Below are 20,531 nucleotides of genomic sequence, written 5' to 3' on the forward strand. Positions count from 1 at the left end.
TCCTTGCAGGCTGTTGGACCCAGGGCTCAGTCCCCTGCTGGCTGTTGGCCAGTGGTACTCCCACAGTTCCTTGTCACACGGTCCTCTCCATAAGGCAGCTCACAGCATGACAGCTGGCTTCCCTCAGAGCAAACAAGTGAGAGAGCATGTGCCCACGAGGAAGCTGTACTCCGTTTGTAACCTGATCTCAGAATTGACATCCTATCGCCTGCACCGTATTCTGCTCACTAGAAAGTCACAATAGCCAGCCCTCACCCAAGAGGAGAGAATTACACAGTGGCGTGAATATCAGGCAGCAGGGGCCCTTGGGTGCCTGCCATACCTTGAGATTGAAGACAGAAGAGGAGGGTATTAGGAAATATTTTATGGTGTTCAGGAAACTAAATAGTTAATTAAAACAATGTGCTTCTAAGTCTAGCAGCTTCTTAGCCTCTTCTTGCTGAATCCTGAATTGATTCTGAAGTGAAATACAGAGAAGCAGTGTGCTATTTGACTTGAGAGACCTTTTTCTTTTTTATCTTCTAATTCATTTCTCTACCTCCATTTTTTTCTGTTAGTTCAACCCTCTTGGAAAAGCTTGAAATTGAAGAGTCAGAGTTCAACCATGTGAGTGGCGGGGGTGTGGGGGCGGGGGGTGCTGTAGGGTATAAAGAGGCGGCACTGATGGGCTGGCGTGAGGTGTTAGTTGGCGAGGTGAGAGGGACTGGCTGCCTTCCAAGCCTGGCTTTTTTAAATTCTGTGTTTGGTACCTTGTACCGTGTGTCCCCGAAAATAAGACCTAGCCGGACCATCAGCTCTAATGCGTCTTTTGGAGCAAAAATTAATATAAGACCCGGTCTTATATTACAGTAAAATAAGACCAGGTCTTACATTAATTTTTGCTCCAAAAGATGCATTAGAGCTGATGGTCTGGCTAGGTCTTATTTTCGGGGAAACGCGGTACTTGGAAGTTGAGGCTAAAACAGAAGGACACCTCTTAACTCTGCCTGCCAGAGGGAAATGAACTTGACTTCCTTTCGTACCTCCTTGTCTCCTACTCGTCATCCTTAACTTTATACTCTGTCTCTTCCCAGTGAGCAGAAGCCCTCGGAAGACCTGGAACAAGATTCTGCCGTCTCTCTGACCCCAGGATGTCAGCCCTCGCCACAGCAATGCTGACACTGCTTCTTGGTCATCAGACCAGGATGTGATGGAGGCTTGGGGAGCTGGCCCTCTCCTTCCTGAAGACGAGCATCTCCTCCTTCCCTGTCCGCATGCATGGGCATTGGTGCCTCGGGCAGCCTCGGACAGCAGCGTCCCCTCCCTCCGGAGTTGGGTGGCACGAGTTTTCAGTGGGCCAGCCTTGGCGTCCACAGTGAATTTTCAACCCCCATTCTTCCTGCTGGAAGTGGGGTGGCTGGATTTGGTGGTTTTCTTCCCCCTCATCTACCTTTCACCGGGAGCTGGATTCTTAATTTCCTCAGGACAGACTGGCTGGCACATCCCCACCGTCGCTCAGCCCCCCGTAACCTTTGTAACGGTTTTTGGGGAAGTGAGGATGTTTAACCATCTCCCAACCTTCTTTTTTTCCTTAAAAAGGGGGGGGATAAAATAGCACACAGCACACAGTTTTCAGCCAGGTTCAGATTAAAACTCTCCATGTTGGGGAGAGGCCTAGTCATAGGGTTCCCTCAGAAGCGCCCTGCTGTTTGAGAAACCAGTGTGGCGGTCGCTCGGCCTGGAGCAGCTCCTCTAACTCCTCTCTCAATGAATTTCTTAAGGCTGAAGGAATGGAGAGAGTGGGGCATCGCCAACCTTCACCCCTTTTGTTAAAACAGTGGGGCAGTCATAGGGCTAGGAGGTGAGGGCCCTTCCTGGCAGGACCCTCCTCACTGCCAGCCTGTGCCCACTCTTCCTGTTTTGCCATTTGAAATGTATTCTGGTGGTTTTTCTATATATGAAGACTTAGCAAATGAATTTTCGATACTTTTCCAAAGGAGATTTCTTCCTTGCTCTTGCCACCTTTTCCAGCGGTGTTCTGCTGTCTGTGGAGCTCAGGTGGGGGGGGACACCTGTGTTTGTGGAACTGGCAGTCCACATCTCTGAGGCCACAGACTGTCCTCGGAAGCGCACGGGAGCCAGCAGAGTTTTGCCTCGGTGAGGTCATTGCAGTGCCACACGCTCTGCCCTTCTCTTCGTGCAGAGAACTTGGGAATGGGGATGTCACCCCTCTCCATCTCCGAGAGCTGCAGTTCTCCATCTGATCGTCCTCGTCCTCTCCTGTCTGGAGGAAGGGGGCCTGGCTTCTCAGGCACATTGTTGAATTCCTGTACTCCCCCCTCTTCGTCCCACCCTACCGTGATAGTAGGTTAGCCCGAACCCCAAGTAACTGTCTATATTAGACACCCCCAGCCAGTTTCTGGCTGCTTGTCTTTGCTGCGATGTTCTTTTTTACAAGAAGGAAAGAAACAATTCTTGCTATTTTTTTTCATAATTTACTATTTATGATGTATTTAAGTGTTTTATTCAGGACACAGTTCTGTATGGGGTGGGAGGGGATATTCGAGGGAGGCTGGGTCTTAGGGGAGGAAATGGGGAATCAACATTTTTATGAAATGTCACTATTTGCCTCTACTTTGTATTGTTCAGAAATGGCAAATGCAATATAAGTGATAAATGTCTGATTTTAATGTATTAAACTTTCATCCGTTGTTTAGACCTCTCGTTTCCTCCTGGTTCTTTTTCACATGCCATCTGCTCTGCCTTCCTACCCACCACCCGGGCTCAGTTTTGTTTTCATCGCTCTGAACAAAACGCTGCATCCTTTCCATTCCCCTTGCTCTGGCTCCAGCCTAACTCAGGCTGAGAGAAATGGTTTCATTCCCTTCCAGCCACCCCCTTCATCTGAACTGAAACACACAGGAAAAGCTGTGCATGAATATGAAAGGGATTGCTGTAGGCCTGTTGCCTTGGTTGCAAGCCACTGTAACAGGGATTTGGGGGCCCAAAGCTCCAGAGGAAAGGAGAGGAACTGTGGGAAATGCAAGCTGGAGATTGGTTGGCCCTCGGACTCTCTCCCTTCCTGCTTTGGCCCTGGGGTCTTCCTCTGAGAAAGGCAGAGAGACTGCTTCCTTCACCTGTTTCTTACGTGAGGTTACAGTTAGGCGCTTTTACTGTGATGGGAACTAGACTGAAGGGGATGGGGCAGGGCTCGGTCTAAGGCTTGTGGGTGGGGGAACTTTGGAGAGAAACAAGGTAATACTGCTCCTTTGCATACCACTCTGTCTTGTTAGGGTCATTCTGCAAATATCTGTGCAGCAGCTAATGCGCAATGCACTGGGCAGTCAAAACAAATGATTGACTTTCAAGAGTTCACAGTGTCCAGGAGGAGCGTGTGTGACACATCTGCCAAACGACGTGTTAGATGTGATCCAGTTAAAGGTTTCAGTTCTCTGAAAGAGTGATGCAGAACATAAAGGCGGAGGAAAATTCAAGGTTGCCGTGGGTGGAGGTGTTGGGGAAAGTTGCACTTGAGCAGGAGGGGTTAGGGTAGAGTGGTCTGTTTTAAAGAACAAGGCGGAGCCCACGTGAGCACTATGGTGGGGGGAGACCTGCGTGCAAAGTTGATCAAAGTGGATAGAAAAGGCCGAGGGGTTAGGCTACAATAAACTCGGTGTATGGCGATGTGGGTCCAGGATGCTGGTGGCATCAATTAGAGGCTAGGAGAGAACAGACGGTAATAAGCAAACAACTTGATAGGATGTCACTGGAGTGGGAGGAATTGGGGCTCTTTGAGTGTTGACTTTGAGCCACAGGCTGAGCCCTACCTTAGGCTGGAGAAGGAGAAAGCTTCTTCCCTAATAGGAATTGAATCTGAACATGTTTTAGGCATAAATGGCCTTTCTGCTATCCTTGCCTTGTCATTCCCTCTTCAGTGTACTCACTCGTGCAGGGGCTGAGTGCAGTCGACACCCTCATGGTCAGAGGGCGCCTCTAGTGGTGAGAAGCAGCTACTACTTGTTCTGCAGCTCCCCAGCAATCTGCCCATGCAAGCAGTGCCTGTAAATTAAAACTTACGTAACTGAAAGTTAGGGAAATCAAAATGATAGGATAAGAAAGCTGGAAATCCTGGCCTAATGTTTTAAGCATGTCCATCTCAGCTATTCTGAAAGTTCCTCACCACAGTTGGCGTCTCCATTCTTTAAGCGGAGATTTGCCGGTTAAAATAGTAGATTCCAGGTGAAGCTGTGTATTCTTTAGTTTTTCAAGGACACAAGCAGGCCAATATCGGCTGTAAAATTATTTTTTAAAAGTCCTTTGTCAAGCATCTGCTTGCTGTTCCTGAGCTGTCCCTCCCCCCCTTTTTTTCCACTTTTTACTATAGATATTTCCAAACTAAAAGTAAGGTAGTATCGTAAACGACCGTGTACCCATCACCCAGCTTCAATCATCACGAATAAGGCCAGTCTGTCTCATGTATACTTTCTACCCACCCCCCTTCTCTCTCTGCCTCCAAAGAACTAAGTTAAAATAAATCCCAGACATAATATCCTTTCATCCATAAATACTTCAACATATAACTCAAGAGATAACATTATAACACCTTAAAAAATTAATAATTCCTTAATACCAAATATCCAGTTAGTGGGCAAAGTTAGCCAGCTGCCTAATGAATTTTTACAAACACTACGCGCAACATAGCGACATCTCCGTCAAGGGCGAACTGCATATCCAACGATGGTCCCATAGGATTGTCAGGGAGCTGAAACAGTCCTGTCATCTACTGCATCAGAGCTGTCATTGTAGCGGGACGCATTACTCACGTGTTTGTGGTGAGTCCGGCATAAACACACCTGCACTGCCAACTGTATAAAAGGATAGCACATACAATTATGTCCAGTCCGTGATACTCGATAAGCAACTGTATTACTGGTTTATGTATTTACTACACCTTTGTTGTTTTAGAATGAACTCTGCTGACTGAAAATAAGTTGGCTATAAAACAGTATGCCAGGTTCTGTCATCAGTAGCCTCACATCTCATGTTTACTGCGCCTCTCGATCCCATTGTATTCTCTGGTGCCTGATTTCATCTCGTGTTGCTTTGTACGGTGACACACTGTACAGGCTTGTAGCCCAGGAGCGGTAGGCTGTCCCGTACAGCCTAGGTGTGCAGTAGGCAACACCATCTAGCTGTGTGTACGTGCCCTCTGACGTTCACACGGCGAAATCGCCTAAGGATGCAATTCTCAGAACGTATCCCCGTGACATAACTAGTGGTTTTGTTGTTGTTGTGTTTTACCCCATTCTTGCACTCCAAGTTTTTGCCCCAACCACCCGACCAAAGCATCTTTTATTAAGATCGCTGATGCCCTCCATGTTGCTAATTATATCGGTTCTCATCTTACTTGGCAGTGCCAGCAGCATCTGTCAGTATGTTACTCCCTCCTCTTTGAAACATTTTTTTCACTTCGCTTCTGGGGCGCTACTTTCTCGCTATTGTTCTTATCACGCTGTGCTGCTCCCTTTCCATCCTCTTTTCTGGTTAATCCTCTTCTCGCTAACATCTAAATACTGAAGTGGTCCAAGGCTCAGTCATACAACCCCTTCTTTTAGTCTACATTCACTAGGTAGTTTTTTAAAGTCCTTAGTGGCCTTAAGACCCTGTATAATTTGTCCAACTGCCCTGTCCCCTCAGGATCTAAATGCCATGTAAGTGTCACAAAATGTCTTATCTGCAGCCCAGACCTTGTTTTCTGAACTGCAAGCTCATATCCACCTGCTTACTTGACATCTCCATCCAGGTGTCTAACAGGCATCTTAAACCTACCATGTCCAAAGCTAAATGTCTGGTACCTGCCCCTTCAAACCCATCTTGGGAAAGAGTGACTCCATTCTTCCAGTTCCTTGGCACCAACTCTGATGTCTTAACATGCCTTTCCCTTACATCCTCCATCAAATCCATTGGCAAATTCTGTCAGTTCTAAGCCTTATGATATACTCGAAATCCAACCACATGTCACCATTTTCACCTCCTGTTACCACCCTAGAACAAGCCACCATCATTTTGTGCTGATTACGGAAGTAGTCTCCTACCTGATCTAGCTCCCTCCGCTCTTTTCCCCTCACAGTCTGTTCTCAATGCAGCAGCCAGAGCGACCCTGTTAAAACATTAAGTCAGATCCTGTCACTCTTCTTGAAAACTTTCCAGCAGCTCCTTATCTCACTCAGAGTCCTAGAAATGATGTATGAGGCTGTACATGATCCAACCTCTTTACTCCCTTTGCCTGTCTGGCCTCCTCTCGCTCGCCCTCTCCCTCTACTCCAGCCTTTACTGGTCTCCTTGTTCTTAAAGTACAGTCCTGCCTCAGGGCATTTGCACTTGTTCTTTCCCCCAGGTAACCTTCAGGTTTCTGCTCAGACGTAAGCTTTCCTTAATATCCTGTTGATATAAAAAAGAAACCACACTCACCCTGGTTTCTTTTTTCCACAGGGCTTACCATTACTTGACTTAGTGATTTATTGTCTGCCTTTTCCCAGAGAATGTAAACTCCATGAGGGCAGGACTTTGTTTTGTTCCCTTGCAAGTACCCAGGACAGTGCCTGACCCACAGATAAATGAATGGTTTTAGTTACTGCTTTTTTTAAATTTTTTATTAGAGAGCACTTGTTTTACTGAAATGTGACCCAATCAGATTTCATCTTTTGTGTGCATTGTTGTAACTCGCATATCTCCTAATTAAAAAGCTTCTGAGATAGTAGTTCTAACAAGACATCTTCTCTATTTAAAGACCTAGTTCTCCATTCTGTAGGTTGAATCAAATCAATCTTATAGGACTTAATTTTCACTGTCTCATTTTTTTTTACGTCCATTATATTTTGTATTCTTGGCAATATTTCCATGGACTTTTAAAAGTGTAGTAACTAAAAACTGGTCACAATCTATTAAATGACTAAAGCTGAGACAGTGACACCTCCCTGCATAGATATCATAGATCATGTTTTCCCAGAACAGTAATGATGGTTTTCATTCAGTTGGGTTGAATGTTTATCTTCATGTACTTATACATTTAGCATACTAGCTTGTAATTATCCCTGATGTTCAACTTATCTATGGAGTTGCTTTACCTGATTAACCTAGAGCATTTTTTTGTTGAATTTTGTATTTTACGAAATACTCTTCTCTTGACCTGAGTTTAGCTATTTGTGCTGATTTCTGTTTTATGCATTAATATAGCTACACATGCTTTCTTTTATTACTATTGCCCGATATATTGTTTTTTCCTATTTTTATCTTTTGTCTCTTAGTTTGGCATAGCTCTAGTTATATTGGGTAGCTGTTTTTTCTTTTATTAAAACATCGAATTCTTGTTTTAAAAATATTTTGGTTATGTTTGAACTTGGCATTATTTTTTCTGTGCTTTCTTATTTTGTTTCCGCTTGTCTATCTATAGTTATATTGATGGTTTCTCCCCCCTTTAGTGATATGGATATTTCACTTACACAATCTCTAATGGTTACCAATAACTTTTGAACATATCCATTGAAACGTTACCAACATCTAGGTAATATCTACGATACTCCTTTCCCCTGTCTCCAAGTTTGGAGTTCTGTAGCCATGCTTCCCTCCAAGACAGACGCCTGGAATTTCCAGTTTTGCGCGTGTGTGTGTGCGTGTGCGTGTGCGTGTGTGTGTGTGTGTGTGTAGTAGAAGGTAATCCAAAGCATTTTTAAAGGTTATTCTCTTTTAACAAACCAAAATGGTTTACTAGTTTTGTCTCCCATTCTTTGGGAGATTAGTTAAAATCATTGTTTTGTCAAACTTTTTCTGGGCTTCTACCATATTTCAGTACAGATATTGCGCTCAGGAAGCGCAGCTATCGACACCTTTCCTGCCCTAATTAAATGGGGCAGATACACAAGTAAATGCAATTCAGAGAACTAAGGGCTCAGTTAGATGAACAAAACGCTGTGGCAAACAGAGGGAGCAGAGAAAAGTTATCCCACCACCTTTTGAAAATGACGGCGCTGGAGCCGATGCATCCACAACACTTTCAAAGGCTCCTCCCCAGCTTCTCTTAGATCCCGTCAGCTGAGAACTCCACCAGAGAACTTGAATGGCCTGCAAGGTGAAGAAGGGACCCTCCTTTCTTGGATTCCTTCGGTTCCCTCGCCCCCACACGTCCTTTTATTTCGGCTGCGCCTACAACTCCCAGAATGCAACGCAGAGGACGTAGGCGGAACCAGCTGGCAGAACCGAGGTCTGTGATTGGCGAAGAGCGCTGGGCCAATCGGGGGAGTTGTTGTTTGGCGGTCCAGGAGAACCTGTCCCGGAGAGTGGAGAGTGGCAAGATGGTGTTGGAAAGCACTATGGTTTGGTGAGTAACTATCTCGGGGCCCCGTGAGAGGCGGCAGTGGGTCGGGGGCGCGTGTCGCGCGGAGGCCGGGCGGGCCTGGGGTGGGAGTGGGGGTTGATGCGAGAAATGCGGCCTTGGGCCGGGGAGAAAGGAGCCCCAAGGACTCCCTGAGTCATCCCGGGGCCGGGAGAGGACAGGCCCGGGGTACCCAGGTTAACCTTCACCCTGCGGACAGTCACTGGCCGGCCGACCCCTGCTGCCTGTCTCTGTTCCAGCGCCGTCTTCTCTAGACCAGCCCCAGGTTTGTGTTTAACCCGAGTCCTGCTTCCCGGACTCAGCGTGGCAGTCTCTGCCCTCCTCGCCCCTTCTCACCATAATAGATGTTAAGCAGAGAGGTGATAAATCCCTTCCCGGCCCTTTCACTCGTCTCTAACTCTGTGACCTTTCCCTGTGTCGTCTTCAAAGATACTATGTACACAGTGCTTTCTGTGTGTCAGGCACTAATTTACTTTATCTCACTTAAACCTTACAACACTTGAAGGTAAACAGCGCTTCACTTTACAGACGAGAATACCGAGTCTCCGCGGGTTTCAGTGGCTTTACCCAAAGTCACACAGCTACTTAAGCGGTGGAGCCTAGATTTAAACCCAGGACTCTGGCTTATCTGGTGAGCTGGCCTGACGTCCTCAGTCTCAGACTTGAGCTGAGTGTCTATTATGAGTTGGATTAGAAGCTGAGGACACAGACTTGCAAGGTTTCAAGAGTTTCTTCTAAGTGTGAGCATAGAATATAATGCGGAATAGGACACAAACACACAAATCGCCAGTGGGAGGGAACAGGGTTTTCTTTTGGGGGAGGGTAGCATTGCCCGGTAAAATACAAGTATAGGCTGCCCAGCTAAATTTGAATTTCAGGTCAATAATACTTTTGAATATAAAGATGGCTGTACCTATGTCCCGAATATTGCACAGGACGTACTTGTACGAAAATGTTATTTGTTATGTATCTGAAATTCAAATTTAACTGGGAGTGCTGTATTTTTGTTTGCTAAATCTGGCGATCTCTGGGAGACAGCATCTTAGTGGAGAAAGGGGGACAGGGTTTGGAATCCAAAACCTGTTTTTAGGTACTTACCAGCTGCGTGTTCTTGAGAATGTGGAAAATCTACGTAGAAAATGGGAACAATAGTAATATCCACTTACCTTATAGCACAGGTGGGTAAAATATATGTGATGGTTCTCTGTGAGCTGTATAGCACTGTGCATATGTTAGTCGCTGTGGTACGTGAGGAGTCCTCAAGAAGAATTTAGAGGGGGCTTGAAGGGACTTAGACAAATGTTGGGAAGGAGAAGCCTTTACAGTTAGGAGGAACGGGGTAAAGCTGCTGAGATGTAAATGCTCAGGGACTAGGAAATTGACTAGTGTGACTTCATTATAAGGTTGTTGGTTTAAGTTTAAGGCGTTCCTTTTTTTTGGAAACGTACGTGGGACCAGATAGAAGACCACAAATGTGAAGTTGAGGGTGGTTGGACTCTGCCCCGTACCCTTCAGCAGAACTTTTGAAAAACTTCTGAGAGTGATGGAGGCAGAGCTGCATACAAAATAGTGTTTAATAATATTGATCTGGTTTGGCATAGGAGGGGAGATTGGCCCAGAGGGATAGGTTGGTGGCCTACTGTGATAGCCTGGCACAGAATAATGATGACAGCTGCTCCTTTTTTCTGTGGGGCCTCATGCTTTGCTTTCCTCAGGATTCTCAGGAGTTGATTGAAAATTTCAACTATTTGACTATTGTTGGGCTGCTTGAGTCAGACTCCCAGCCAGAGAACTCCAGGCATCTGTATTCTTTTTCAAAATGAAGGCGTTATAGAATAGCTGGATAATATGCTAAACCCTTATTTTGATACGAATTTTTGTTGGGAAAAAAATTACATACTGTTGTGCAAAAGTAGTCACCAGAAATACATATATTAGTCCGTTCATATAAAGTTCAAAATCGGGGAAATAAAACAATGTGTTGTAAGGATGCATCCATAGGTGTTACAGTGCCTGTGTTTTTAACACCATCACCACTACCGTCTCCCTCCCAGTGGTTCTGACACAGGGCAAAAGGGGAGAACTACTGCCATGCTCTCCATTGTCGGTCTCCCCATCTCTCAAGCACCCTTTCTTATGACATATGATTTTGTCATATGTGCCTTTCCTCCAGCCCGCCCTCGTCCATCTGCTGGTCTTGCCCATGATCCACACTTTTTGGATCCTCAAAGCCTCCATTGTTTTCCATATTTGGACTCACCCTGGTATTTGAAGCTACAGAGGCAGTTACTTCCCTGCTGGGGGAATAATCTGAACAATGTGTCAGGGACAAAGGAATAATAGTGAATGGTCAGTAGAGCGAGCCCTAGATTGAGTGGCCACTGTTAGGACCAGCCTGTTTCATGCTTACCGTCAGGCATTGTGCTGACTTTCCATGCGTTTAATCCTCACAGCAGTCCCATAGGGTACGTGCCGTAAAAGCCGTTTTAGAGATGACATAACTGCACCTTAGAGAAATGAAGTTGCTTCCTCAGGATCATAGAATGAGCACTTGAACCTGTGCCTGGACACTGCCCTTTCCTCCCTTTTCTGCTTTGCCTTCCAGTAGCTTCTTAATTAGCGCTCTTCATCATTTTAGGTTTGTAGTTACTGGCAGGAAAAGGATACTAAAGAAGAAAATTGCCGCACGAGCCCATATTTTGCTTGCCCTATAAATGAGATGTCTTATCTAGGACACGGTTTCCTTCCAGCATCAGCTGGAATCGTTGCTTGTTAGAGTTCGGAGGGCCCTCAGGTCATCAGGAATTGATCCAGTCCCGGGGCCTGTGTGACTGCTTCCCTCACCTGCCTTCTTTTGGTCTCTGGGAGGCTGCAGTTTGTATTTCGTATCATGTGGCTCCATGTAGACTGTGAAAAGTTGCAGGGAAAGAAGAGGTCAGACCTCAGATCCATGAAACCGTTTTTTGCAGTTCAGTCCAGCTGACCAAGCAGATGCTTTCCTGCACTCGATGCTCCCAAATGTGTGGTTTTATAAATAGCTTTAAGTTGCCTCCTTCTTCGTTTCCTACCTTTGGAATGCTCCCCTTTTAATCGCAGACATAGAACCCATGGCAATGTTTAATAACCCTTACATGCACCTTATAAAAGGTGATTGAGGTACCTCAGTAGATCGCAACCTTGGGTGCTTATCAGAATCACTGGTGGAGTGGAGATTTAAACTCTTTTGCCTTCTTTGGTCATTTTGGTCATCCAGTCTGAGGTAGGGCTTGGTCATCTGTATATTTAAAAAAGAAAAACAAAAGTCTCAGGTGATTCTGAGTTCCACAGAGACTGAGAGCCGCTTACACCCACAGTGCCCCCTCAGGAGAGGTGTGGAAGGTGGTGGGGGTCGGTGGGGGTCCCCGGAACTGGAGAGAATGCCTCGGACCCTCCACAACGTGCCTTCTCTGTCCTTCACTCCTAATCTGACAGTGTGGACAACAGTGAGTACATGCGCAACGGGGACTTCTTACCCACACGGCTGCAGGCCCAGCAGGACGCCGTCAACATAGTGTGTCACTCCAAGACCCGCAGCAACCCGGAGAACAACGTGGGCCTGATCACACTGGCCAAGTACGGGTGCCGGGGCGGGGGCCTGGGCGGGGGGCAGGGCTTCCCCCCACGTGACCCGCTGTGGCTTTTGTCCATCACTTTTCTAGGCTGCCTTCTTCACTTTTCAGTGTAAATATAAAGTGTAACTGTTTTTAAGATTAACTTCAGCTGAAGTTAATACAGTTATGAAGCTAAATCTGGGGTAAAATTTCACGGTGTATTTTAAAGTCAATGAAAAAAGATTTGGGGTCAGAGCCCCAGGGCTTCTATCACACATCCTTTGCCCCAAAAATGTTGCTTTAGGAATTGGTAATCCGCAAATGAGTAACCGCCCATCCTAGTGTGTTAGCTGGAAAACAAGGCTAGAAATGGGGAGGGTGGGCGAGTCGAGTCCCACTGTTGTGGACGATTTTTGGCCTTGCGAGCAAGACAGTGGGAGAGGAGTCAGGGGGACAGGGGAGGAAGAGGGCCTGTGTCGTACAAAATTAAGCACCCCTTAGTTCTGGGCCTCACATCTGCTAAACACCAGATGGTTTTTTACAGGTTCCCTGAGAGATAATTGGATATGACACTGTATAAGATGGACCATGTAATGATTCTGTCATATGTATATACATATGTACACCCCGGGTTGGAACTGCGCCAGTCCACTTATACGCAGGTTTTTTTCAGTAAATATATAGTCAGTCGGCCCTCCGTATCCCCGGGTTTCTCATCCAGGGACTCAAACAGTCATGGGTCGAGAGTGGTATTTTCCATCCGTCTTCGGGAATCCCAGATCTGGAGGGCGGACTATGTGCGTTGTTCTAGGCCATTTGAGCATCCGCGGATTTTGGTGGGTGCGGGAGTCATGGAAGCCATCCCCCACAGACACTGAGGGGCTGCAGTTAAGGTTTTGAGGAGTCAAAGATTATACACGGACCTTGGACTGCACTGGGGGGTCAGCACCCCTAACCCGTGTTGTTCAAGGGTCAGCTGTATTGTGAAATGATGAGCACAGGACGTTTAGTTACGTCCACATCTCACATAGTTACTTGTTTCTCCTGTGATGAGAGGAATTGTAAGATCTCTCTAAACATTGACGTTTGGTTAAGAAAAACAGAGATTACAGTTATGCTCCAAGTCTCTAAAGAAAAGATGCATCCTGACCTGACGTCTCAGAAATGCTTTCCCCACATCGCAGTGATTGTGAGGTGCTGACCACACTCACCCCTGACACCGGCCGCATCCTGTCCAAGCTCCACACGGTGCAGCCCAAGGGCAAGATCACCTTCTGCACCGGCATCCGCGTGGCCCACGTGAGTCGGGTCCCTGGGATTGTTCCTTCCGGGCCTGAGGGTCCGCCTCCAGCACCTTTCGTTTCTCCTATGGACTCCAGCTAGAACCAGAGCCAGGGCAGAGAGGACAGAGAGAAAGGAGTGGAAAGGAGGTGGTGGGGTGAAGCCCAGGGTGGGTGAGGATTGTGAAGGGAGGCCCCTAGAATGCAGAGGGAGCCCCCCTTCCTCGCCCACAGCCAGCGGGAGGGCGGAGGAGGGTTAGGCAGTGTGTGAGCGTGGTGGTGGGCTGGAAGCTCATGGAAACCGGGGCAAGGCAGAGCAACGGCACAGAGCGCGGGGCCTCTGGCTGACGCCGGCCCGTCTTCCTCCTGCACAGCTGGCGCTGAAGCACCGACAGGGCAAGAACCACAAAATGCGCATCATCGCCTTTGTGGGGAGCCCCGTGGAGGACCACGAGAAGGATGTGAGTCGGCGGCGCGCGTGGGGACGGGGCCCCCGAGCCATAGGATTGCCCGGTGGAGGCGGTGGCTTCCTGCCTTGGGGAAAGGGGGACCCGGGAAGGTCAACTGACTTCTGTGAGGGGTGTCAGCCCTGTGGGTTGGAAGAGCTTTCCTCAGCTTTCTCCCCTTCTTCCCAGCTGGTGAAACTGGCTAAACGCCTCAAGAAGGAGAAAGTAAATGTTGACATTATCAATTTTGGGGAAGAGGTGAGTAAGGATTGGGTGGGGGCACGGATTGGTTATGGGCAGAGAGCAGTCCTTACGCAGAGGGCAGCCTGCACCTCAGGGGAGGCTGCAGACGAGGACCGAGGGCAGAGAATGGGGAGCGCGCGGCAGGACAGCCCTGTGTTCCTCCTTCCCCCAGGAAGTGAACACAGAAAAGCTGACAGCCTTTGTGAACACCTTGAATGGCAAAGATGGAACCGGCTCCCATCTGGTGACAGTGCCTCCTGGGCCCAGCCTGGCTGATGCCCTCATCAGCTCTCCAATTCTGGCTGGTGAAGGTGGTGCCATGCTGGGTCTTGGTGCCAGTGACTTTGAATTTGGAGTGGATCCCAGTGCCGATCCTGAGCTGGCCCTGGTGAGCAAACGTTGACCTCAGGTGGGGCCCAAGGGACTTGCTTTGTCCTCTGCTGACATACGCACACGCCACATAGCCTCTCGAGAGCTAGGCAGCCCTCAGCACCCTTGCCCACCTTCCCAGACCCCCTGTGGTCCCTCTGCCCCATAATTCTGTCTGATCGCTAGGGCACCAGTGCCAGACTCTTGTTCGCTTCTCCTGATCAATCCCCAGGCTTCTTGCAGGTCCTTCCTTTTGTCCTGCGTCACCTCCCGGGCCCCTGCCCCATATCCGTACAGCAGACGCTGCCCCCTGTGCTCCTTTGCTCCCCTCAGTGGACTTCCCCAGGACTGAGGGGGGGAGCATGGCCAACCTCGCCCTGCCCTTTGCCAGGCCCTTCGCGTTTCCATGGAAGAGCAGCGGCAGCGGCAGGAGGAGGAGGCACGACGCGCAGCTGCAGCCTCTGCCGCCGAGGCCGGCATTGCTGCGACTGGCACTGAAGGTGATGGGGTGGAGTCTGGGGTCCCAGGATTGCAGGGTGCCCGCTCAGCGGCAGTGGGGCATCTGCATTGTGGGGATAGGGGCTGAGGGTATGGCTGGGGCGGAGGGGGGTCTGTGGAACATGGCACTAGTTCTGCCCTGCCGCCCTCTCCCTTTCCCAGACTCAGATGACGCCCTGCTAAAGATGACGATCAGCCAGCAGGAGTTTGGCCGCCCCGGGCTCCCGGACCTAAGCAGTATGACTGAGGAAGAGCAGATTGCTTATGCCATGCAGATGTCCCTACAGGGTGCCGGTGAGTTGGGCCTGGGGGGCCGTGCTCGGGCCCGGGGCCTGGGCTGGGGAGTGGCTCTCAACAGCCTGACCTCTTCTCCTCAGAGTTCGGCCAGGCAGAGTCAGCCGACATTGACGCCAGCTCAGCCATGGACACGTCTGAGCCCGCCAAGGTGAGGGCCACTTAACAGTCCCTGGTGTTCAGACCTCAGCCCTCAGCCTGGGACGTTCGTCTCCCAGGTCCATAGATGAGCTCGGAGGAGCAGAAGGAAACAGACACCGGGGTGTGTTTCTTGTATGTACACCTTGCAAAGGCAGCAGAAAGCTCATGGTCAGAGTTGGGGAAGTGTCCTAGTTTCTGTCATCTTCCTTGCTGGTGGGAGCCGTCTGGACAGTCTGTAGGATACCATCCTCCCGGGAAAGTGGAAAGAGGGTCTAGGAAAAAGGAAACAGGAGCGGGTGTCTGGTAGAGGAAACCTGGATGTGATGGCATCTGTTTCTACCCTCTGAGCTCAGGAAGCAAAGCTCTCAGGCGTCTTCCTGCCTGGTCAGTAATCAGTGTTTGCGTTCGTACCGTACGTAGGCACTGGGTGTTTCCTGAGTCCTTCCTGCCCTTGGCTGGGGTGCCCCGAGCCTGGACAGTCAGGTGGAGAGGGGCTCAGGCAGCCGTATGCGCACGGCTCTCACGCTCGCTCGCCCGAGCTGACATTGCCCTTTTTCAGGAGGAGGATGATTATGATGTGATGCAGGACCCCGAATTCCTTCAGAGTGTCCTGGAGAACCTTCCAGGCGTGGATCCCAACAATGAAGCCATTCGAAATGCCATGGGCTCCCTGGCCTCCCAGGCCCCCAAGGATGGCAAGAAGGATAAGAAGGAGGAGGAGAAGAAATGAGACTGGAGGGGGAGGGGAGGGCAGCTGAGCCTGCTCGGCCGCCTGGGCAGGCGGGACGTGGGGAGATACGGTGTCTGTAACCATTAGCGCTAAATAAAGCTTGGCAACTTTGGGTTTTTTTGTTGTTTTTGTTTTGTTGTTTTTTTGCTCTTTTGATTCAAATGGTGGCTTTGTGTGAGAGAGGAGTACATGGCGTGAAGGACAGAATCCCCTGTTGAGTTCTCTGTGTCTCCAGGACCTGGGCTCTGATGCTGACTTGCTTACCTTCCCCTTCTCCATCGCCATCTCCATCACCACAGTCACATTTCTCCTGCCCGGGGGCTATTTTACTTTGGCCTTAAGAGGAGCTTTGCTGACAGTCACTGTGTTAGGCACTAGGGCCATAGAGGTGACTAGAAAACGGCTGGCCTTTGGGGACTCAGAGGCCATGCCAGGGCCAGCACGTAAAGGAGCGATGGCACACGCCTGCTAAGTACCCAGAGGCGTGAGCAAGGGCCAAGGCTCACAGCCTCTGGGAAGCCTCCTGGAGGTGATATTTGAGCCCTCAAATGGCGAAAAGCTCATCAGCTGACAAGGAAGAGATGGGGGTCCTTCCAGCCAATAGGAACAGTATGTGCAGATGGTTTGGAGGAACTGAGTGGCAGGAGACATGAGCAGGCAGCAGTCACCACAGATCAGGGATCCTCCAGGCCCTACTGACAAAGTGGGGTCTGGAGCCTCAGAATAAACATGGTGCTTCTCCTTGGAGCACCAAATTTAGAGGAAGATTTTTGTAGGTTGTGGAGTAAATATAATTCTCCTCCCCTTACCATATTTAAAGAGGTAAATAACATTTGGCACTTAACCTATATGAAAATCATGAAACACAAACAAAATGAACCTATTGAAATCACAAATGTAATGACAATGTTTTCCTGCCATATGCGGATACCTCCACTTCCTCCCCAGAGAACTCGCACCCTGAATTCTGTTTATTGTTTTGTTCCCTCCCAGTTTGCTCATACATGTACAGATTCCTGACAGAAATATGATGAGTTTTGCTTGTTTTTGAGCTTTATAAAAAAATAGTTTTATACTGTGAGACTTCTGGGACTTGCTTTTTTTTTTTTTTAAGATTTTATTGGGGAAGGGGAACAGGACTTTATTGAGGAACAGTGTGTACTTCCAGGCCTTTTTCCAAGTTGTTGTCCTTTTAGTCTTAGTTGCAGGGGGCGCTGCCCACCATCCCTTGCGGGAGTCGAGGAATTGAACCGGCAGCCTTGTGGTTGAGAGCCCACTGGCCCATGTGGGAATCGAACCAGCAGCCTTCGGAGTTAGGAGCACGGAGCTCCCAATGCCTGAGCCACCGGGCCGGCCCCGGGACTTGCTTTTTTTAAGAAACGTTTCGTTTCTGAGCTTCATCAAAGTTGTGGCATGTAGGTGTTCTGTGGTCCCGTAGCATTGCCATCTGTGACTCGGCTACAATCTGCATTTCCCCATTGATGGCCGTTTGCTTCGTGCCAGCTACTTTTCTATTATCAACAGGGTTGCAGTGGAGTTTTTTGTTTGTTTCTTTACATCTCTCTTGATACACCTGTGCAAGAGTTTCTTTAGCAGGCTTTACAGGATCATGCCACGTTGCTTTACAAAGTGGTCACACCCGTTTGCCCTCCTGCGGTATAAGAATTCCTACCAGCACATCCTTTCCAACCCTCAGTATTAAGTAAGGCTCCTTATTCCTGCTCTTCTAGTGAGAATGAAAGGGTAACTGTGTGGTCTTGACCTGCATGTCCTTCCTGATTACTGATGAGAGTCATCTTCTTTTCATGTATTTTTAAGCAGGTCTTGGTATTTCCGTTTTTGTGAAATGTCTCTTCATGTCTTTTTGTCCGTATTTCTATTGGGTTGTCTCTTTATTGATATTCTGTACGAGTTCTTATTGTTGATACTACGTCCTTATTGGTTCTATATGCTGTAAACATGTTCTCCCCGTTTGTGACTTGTCTTTTCACCTTCTAAAAGGTGTCCTTTAGTGAATGAAATTCTTAAAGTCAAATTTCTCAATGTTTCCTGTCAAGGTTAGTGATTCTTGTGTCCAGCAAATTCTTCCAGAGGTCAGAAAGATACTCTGTTTTCGTTTTAAAGTTTCATGGTTTTGTCTTTCTGTAATGGAAAAACTCAGACTTTTCCTTTGTGAGTAGGGAAAATCCCAGTTCTCCCCCCTGTTTCTCTCCCGTGGGTCCCTTGTACCACTCACACAGAACACTTCACTTCTGACACTTTTGGTCACCAAAAAGGATACAGGTGAGTATCCAGATGCAGAGATGCGTAGGGCAAGGTATGGGGGAAGGGGGCGGAGCTTCCATGCAATCTCGGGGCCCACTCGCCCCCACCTCCATGTGTTCACCAACCTGCAGCCCATACTTTTGGGATTTTAGGGAGACTTCCTCACACAGGCATGATCAATTATTAACTCCATTTCCAGCCCCGCTCCCCTCTGGAGAATGGGGTGGGAGGAGCTGAATATTCCAAGCTTCCAATCATGGTCTTTCAGCCCCAGCCAGGAGCCCACCCAGAGTCACTTCATTAGGATAAAGATTCTTCTAGTGCTCTCATCATTTAGGAAATTACAAGGGTTTTGGGAGCTCTGTGCCAGGAACCGGGGGCAGACACCGATACATATATTTTCTATTATCACACACTTTCACGTAGAAATTCCTTATTCTATCTAGAAGTGACTTTTACGTACACTGAGATACAGATTCAATCTCAACTTTTTAATACGGAAAACCATTTGTTAAAGCACTGTTTACTGAAAAAGGCGCCTTTTCTGCACTGTTACTTCTGCCTGGGCCAAGGTTCTGTGAATTTCATTTCCAGTATCCCAAAGCCCGAATGTAAACAAGGTTCCCCAGAAGGAAGCTAGAAACCTACTTGGGGCTTCCATTATCTGGGTTGATGAATTTGTAGATCCTTGTGTCCAAATTTTTTAGGACACTAGTATATATTATTTTAATCAAATATTACTTGAAAGAAGTGGCCCATCCTTTGGGCTTGGGAATCTTTTGTAGGTGTTGGTTATAAAGAGAGTGGTCACTTTGGCTTTCCTGGGCCAGGATGTGGTTTCCCCAGCAAAATCAAGTTGTGGCAGAGCTTGTCCATCAAGTAATGACGGGACCTGTGTCCCAGTCTTCTGGTCCCCTGCATGCCAACTGGGTGACTTCAGTGTTCAGGAGGGTGACTCAGCCAGTGGCTTGGCCTCTTCCAGTTCAAGTCGTCACCACAGTTCACTCTGTCACACTCACAGCCACACCCTGGATCCCGTCCATCCTTAAATGCTCCCTGCTGAAGTCAAATACTTGGCTGTAGGCCCCTGTCTTCTCCGCTCTCCCCTTTGGATAGTCCCTGTACACTTTGCAAGAGTAACTGTGAAGAAATGTGTGTACAGTCAGGCGCTACCAATGTTTCGGGCAACAACAGACCACATTTACAGGGGTGGTGCCAGGAGGTCACCATGAAAAATTCCTGTTGCCTGTGACACTGTCGTCTTTGTGATGTCATAGTGCAACGAATTCCTTTCATGTGTGTGGTGACGCCAGTGTAAACAGACCTGCTGCGCTGCCCGTCATATAAAAGTACAGCACATACAATTATGTACAGTACCTACTACTTGAAAATGATAATAAACAACTCTTACTGGTTTACGTATTTACTATACATACTATACTGTTTATTGTTATTTTAGAATGAACTCTATCTACTTATACAAAAAAGTTGGCTATAAAACAGTATGCCACGCTATGTCATCAGCAGTCTCACATCTCATGTTTACTGTGCCTTTTGATCCCATTGTATTCTCTGGTGCCTGATTTCATCTCATGTTGCTTTGTACGGTGACATACTGTACAGGCTTGTAGCCCAGGAGCGGTAGGCTGTCCCACACAGCCTAGGTGTGCAGTAGGCGACACCATCTAGCTGTGTGTACGTGCACGCTGTGATGGTCGAACGACAAAATTGCCTACTGACGCATTTCTCAGAACGCACCCATGTCGTTAAGTAGCGAGTAACAGTGGTCTCAGGGCAATTCCAAATTAGGAACTTAAATAACCAGAGACGTGGTAAAGACTTATCTATAAGCATGTTGAAAAAAATGGGAAACAACCTAATATCAATTATGTTACATTACTAGGGAATAATACACTCTCGACAAATTTATTTTAGAAAACACTTCATGACGTTGGATATCTGATTGTAATATCAGCCAATGCTTACATACAATATGTGCCAGGGACCGTTCTAAATGCTTTCCATGTTTTAGATCATTTAGTTTTCACAACAACCCTGTGAGGTAGCTGGAACATTATTAATCCTGTTTTATAAATAAGGGAACTGAAACCCAGAAATGCAAGGTAGCTTATTCTATGATGACTGTTCTGACAATGTGATCCATGAACCCCTGGAGGGTTCAGGGGGGTTGTGAAGTTCAAACTATTTTTATAATAATACTGTGACGTTATTTGTCTCTTGCACTGTGTTGTCGCTTGGGCTGACACAAAAGCCGTGGGGATAGAAGTGTTGGTGCCTTAGCAC

At 47.9% G+C, this 20,531-nt stretch overlaps 2 protein-coding genes and 1 long non-coding RNA gene across 6 annotated transcripts in view; 2 read left to right on the top strand and 1 right to left on the bottom strand.

The window, feature by feature from the left end:
* The window catches only part of PIP5K1A (phosphatidylinositol-4-phosphate 5-kinase type 1 alpha), a 32,386-nt gene extending 29,689 nt beyond the window's left edge, over nucleotides 1–2,697 (top strand). For all 4 annotated transcript variants that reach the window (XR_012491603.1, XM_019739954.2, XM_019739953.2 and 1 more), the window contains 2 exons: nucleotides 558–606; nucleotides 1,074–2,697. Coding sequence is in view for 3 of the 4 variants with exons in the window: in XM_019739954.2 (XP_019595513.1) it covers nucleotides 558–606; nucleotides 1,074–1,076 (52 nt within the window). In the remaining variant the exon portion in view is untranslated. The remainder of the gene's footprint in view (nucleotides 1–557; nucleotides 607–1,073) is intronic.
* A 2,018-nt stretch (nucleotides 2,698–4,715) lies between these two features.
* Nucleotides 4,716–8,111, bottom strand: LOC141568464 (uncharacterized). The gene is made up of 3 exons (XR_012491605.1): nucleotides 7,989–8,111; nucleotides 6,075–6,139; nucleotides 4,716–4,844 (listed from the first exon to the last, which is right to left on the bottom strand). It is a non-coding gene; the product is annotated as an uncharacterized LOC141568464 (long non-coding RNA).
* A 130-nt stretch (nucleotides 8,112–8,241) lies between these two features.
* On the top strand, nucleotides 8,242–16,074 carry PSMD4 (proteasome 26S subunit ubiquitin receptor, non-ATPase 4). Its single transcript, XM_019739956.2, has 10 exons — nucleotides 8,242–8,356; nucleotides 11,843–11,983; nucleotides 13,146–13,260; nucleotides 13,616–13,702; nucleotides 13,877–13,945; nucleotides 14,103–14,318; nucleotides 14,691–14,799; nucleotides 14,960–15,091; nucleotides 15,175–15,242; nucleotides 15,792–16,074. Exons 1-10 carry the CDS (start codon nucleotides 8,331–8,333, stop codon nucleotides 15,960–15,962), a joined length of 1,134 nt encoding a protein of 377 aa, XP_019595515.1. The 5' UTR covers nucleotides 8,242–8,330; the 3' UTR covers nucleotides 15,963–16,074.
* The last annotated feature ends 4,457 nt before the right edge of the window (nucleotides 16,075–20,531 follow it).

This window comes from Rhinolophus sinicus, linkage group LG14 (genome assembly GCF_036562045.2).
Source record: "Rhinolophus sinicus isolate RSC01 linkage group LG14, ASM3656204v1, whole genome shotgun sequence".
Lineage (NCBI taxonomy): Eukaryota > Metazoa > Chordata > Mammalia > Chiroptera > Rhinolophidae > Rhinolophus > Rhinolophus sinicus.